Here is a 4,002-nt window from a genome sequence, read left to right as displayed (position 1 = left end):
TCCATCCCTCTTTCTCCACCACCAACCCCCCTCCCCGTCCCATTACCGCCTACTTCTACGGTCGACCAATCGGCGCTCGCTGATCCGTGCGGGCTCCATCCTTCTTCATCCCAAGCTGTGGTCCAGCCCAATTGTTTATTCAGCGGCTGGGCCAACGGCACGCGCCGGGCGCACGCACTTGCAACAACAAACCTTGGAAGGGGAGAGGTGGAGGGGAGAAGGGGCGGAGCCCATCCAACGCGTGTGCGGGGTTTTCGCCGGGGTCTCTGCCCGTGCGCGCGGGCGCGCGCGCGGGACGGGTGGGGGACGCTCCCCTCCGTATCGCGCTTTCCTCGCCGTCCATCCATCTCTTCTATCCAGTTCCTTCCTCACCCCACCCCACCCACCCCCGCAATGAAAAGGCGGCAGCTCTCTTCCGCTCACTGCCACTCACTGTAAAAGCCGGGAGCGTGGAAGGCGCAAGGTGCAGGGTGGGTGTGAGGAGACGGAGAGGGAGCCGAAGTGGGGGGGGGAGGAGGAGGAGGCGCGAGCGTAGAGGGGGGGGAGTGAAGTGTGAAAAGAAGAGCGGGGGGGGGGGTTGAGAGACGGTAAGCGGAGCTTCGGCCATCCCTTATAAGAGAGACAATCTCTGGTCCTTTTTTGGCAAAAGAGCTTTGGCCAAGCAGGCTGCACACACGCGAGCGCCACGAGCCTCCTTCGATTGCAAAGAAAGGGGAGGAGGGAAAGCGAGCGGTGCCATCGGAGCTCGCTCGCTTTCTACCTTCTGCAAGCCTTCCCCCCCCTCCCCTTTCCCTTCCCGATTCACTTCTCTACCTCCCTCGCGCCTAAGGCCAGCAAACGCCGCGAGCCCCGCCGCGCGCCTTGCCTCCTCCGTGCGGCCGCCCAATGGCCAGTGGCAGCCCTGCCAAGATGGACAGCAGCGCCAGCCAGCCGCCGCCTCCCCCGCCGTTCCTCCAGCCCGCCTGCTTCTTCGCGGCCGCCGCTGCGGCCGCCGCAGTAGCCGCTTCACACAGCGCGCAGCAGCAGCTGAGCCCGGCGGCGGGCAGCCAACAGAACCAGCCCTCTCCGGGCGTCGCCAAAGCGTCTGCTGCGGCTGCGCCGAAGCAGCCTCAGCAGCAGGTCAAGCGGCAGCGCTCGGCGTCGCCGGAGTTGATGCGCTGCAAGAGACGCCTCAACTTCAGCGGCTTCGGCTACAGCCTCCCTCAGCAGCAGCCGGCGGCGGTGGCGCGGCGGAACGAGCGGGAGAGGAACCGCGTCAAGCTCGTCAACCTGGGCTTCGCCACACTCCGCGAGCACGTCCCCAACGGCGCGGCCAACAAGAAGATGAGCAAAGTGGAGACGCTGCGCTCGGCCGTCGAGTACATCCGAGCCCTGCAGCAGCTGCTCGACGAGCACGACGCCGTCAGCGCCGCCTTCCAGGCCGGCGTCCTCTCGCCCACCATTTCCCCCAATTACCCCAACGACATGAACTCAATGGCAGGCTCGCCTGTCTCCTCGTACTCCTCGGACGAAGGGTCCTACGATCCCCTCAGCCCCGAAGAGCAGGAACTGCTGGATTTCACCAACTGGTTCTGAGAGGCCCTGGTGGCCCTCGCCGCGTTGACTTTGCAGCAGGTGGGTTTGGCTTAGCGTAGCTTCTCGGGCAGGGATTCCAGGCGCGGAGGGGAGATGGCGGGTGGCAGCCGCGGCGGTGTATTCTTGGGGCGCCGGTGGCCCCTGGTGCGCATGGAGAGGAGGAGGAGGAAGAAGGAGGAGGAGGAGGCAGCACTTGCTGCTCCGAAGAAGGGCGTTTTAAAAACCCAGCCGAGTGGCTTGACCATAAGGAACATGCCAGAAGACTCCAGAGGCAGTTATGGGGGTTTGGGGAATGAGAACTACATCCCATTTCCAGTCCCACAACAGTCTTAACCTAGTTCTTGACAGGGGCTGTCATAATGACCACAAATCAAAGCAAATGGCTGCTTTGCAGAAGATGCTTAAGTGGCAAAACAAAACCCCAGCTTAACATTAACCAAGCTTGACATGTTGAGCCAGAGCGGCCATTAATTTTTTAACTGACCTCATTAAGCTGTTCTGTGCATGCAGCCAATGAGAACTGAGAGGCCAACTCCGTGGTCCGTTTTTTCAGTGGATGGCAGTAAGGTAGAGTGAATGGTTTAACTGACAATGGGGTGACTTTTTCAAAATTAAAGATCTTGCTTAGATCCCCTAGTGACAAGTGGGAGGGGGGGGGAATGTTGCTTTACAGTATTTGCATGTGAGGCTGCTGCAGACAGCTAAATACTCCTGTAGTAGCTTGAGTGACTTTAATAATACCCATCAGTAAAACAGCCCTGGCATAAATGGGTTTGTAAAATCTGACTCTCTAGATAGGAAAAAATAATTGTAGTAGCTCTGGAAAAATAGTTTCTATAGTTACTGGGAATCTCAGTAAGGCAGAGGGCTTTTCTCAAGTAGCTGGATTCCACTCCCCTTAGACTGATGTTGTATGTTTCCTTGCATTGGTCCCACCCTAAAGTGTCTCACCTAAATAAACAAGTGTAAAGATCAATTAGAAGACATCATAAGCTATCATATCTGAGTTTCTGTTTGCTGGCATTATAATCCAAAAGCATTTATCTGGAAGAAAGTGAACATTTCCAGGTAACTGGGCCCATAGTTTTGTGATACAAACACCCAAAGGAAATTATTTCCAATTGTGACTGATAGGGGATGACACCCATCCTGTAACAATTAGCAGGAACATCCATGGCCATAAGTAGACAACTTACTTCATGTCATGTCACACAGGTCATATCTATCACCATAAATAGATTTCCTGTGTCATGTCATTTAAATCCTGAGCCTCATCAGTGCCTGATTGGAAGATTGTCTAGAGGTTGGGTGCGCATTCTTTTGAGTCACCATGGAAGAAAAGCTCAGAAAGACTAATTAAACAGTCCTATATTTAGTGCAATTAAATGCTTATATTTAATAAGACTGATTTCCTATGAGATGTTTAACACTACAGACTAAAGCTACAAGTACTGTATGTTTTTATATATATATAAGTAGCTCCAAGTCTTTCAGAATAGACATATATGACTGCACATTTTAGGACAGAATTGTTAATTGGGAATGGGTGTTACTGAATATACTGAGAATTGTATAACAACCCCAAATGATTAACTTAGTAGTATTAAGTTAAATCCAAATGTGCTAGTAGAGTGCAATCACATATACACATCTTCAGAAGTTAGACTTGTTTTGCTTTGTGGAATAGCAACCTGTCATTTAAAACCCAACTGTTTGAGAATTGGTGTTTTCCATTTGGGTCATATGTTAACAATGCTTTCTCTTCTCTTTCCTTATATTGCACAGGATTTCCTGAAAAATCATTCCATCTTACTACCACTATTTTTCCCTTTCATTGTGGAAAGGAAAGCCAAGATACTGAAGCACAGAAGGAATTAAACGTCCTCTCCACAAAACCTGAAGCACTCCCAAATTCTGCCTTTGCACTCCAGCTGTTTAAAGAGACATACAGCTCAGGTCTGTGGGCATTTACTAGGAAATAAAGTCCACTGAGCTGAATAGGATTTACTATTCCCAATAGGTATGCATAGAATTGCAGACCAATGCTTCAATCTCTTATACACTTGCTGAAAGTGGGGCTTACTTGCAAGTAAACATGTAAAATCAGGCTGCAGACTATGGACCCAGAAGCAAAAGGGAGAGTTGTAATGTGAAAACATCTATCTACCTATTCTTTACCCCCAAAGTTAAATTATACTGCCTATTTCACTACTGCCTATTCATAAATATTCAACAGAGCCAGGAGCTTCCCTTTTTACTGAAACACAGTATTGCCTCTTCCCCCTTCCAAAAATGTTTTCACTACTTTCTGGCCATAAATTGAAACACAATCTAACTGTATGTGTCAAGAAGTAACAGAATTCATTCAGATATAATTATTATATGTGGTCAGACCAATATTAAGCACATTTACTAAATTCAGTAAAT

At 50.7% G+C, this 4,002-nt stretch overlaps 1 protein-coding gene across 1 annotated transcript; it reads left to right on the top strand.

The window, feature by feature from the left end:
• Positions 1–885: 885 nt before the first annotated feature.
• Positions 886–3,483, top strand: ASCL1 (achaete-scute family bHLH transcription factor 1; the record flags this gene model as incomplete). Its single annotated transcript, XM_081331518.1, has 2 exons — positions 886–1,614; positions 3,361–3,483. The coding sequence occupies one exon, from the start codon at positions 886–888 to the stop codon at positions 1,573–1,575; it is 690 nt and encodes a 229-aa protein (XP_081187644.1). The 3' UTR covers positions 1,576–1,614; positions 3,361–3,483.
• Positions 3,484–4,002: the final 519 nt, after the last annotated feature.

The sequence above is a fragment of the Vipera berus genome, assembly GCF_964194415.1.
Source record: "Vipera berus genome assembly, chromosome: 6".
Taxonomy (NCBI): Eukaryota; Metazoa; Chordata; class Lepidosauria; order Squamata; family Viperidae; genus Vipera; species Vipera berus.
The sequence above is the reverse complement of the archived record's forward strand: the minus strand, read 5'-3'. Positions and strand labels throughout refer to the sequence as shown.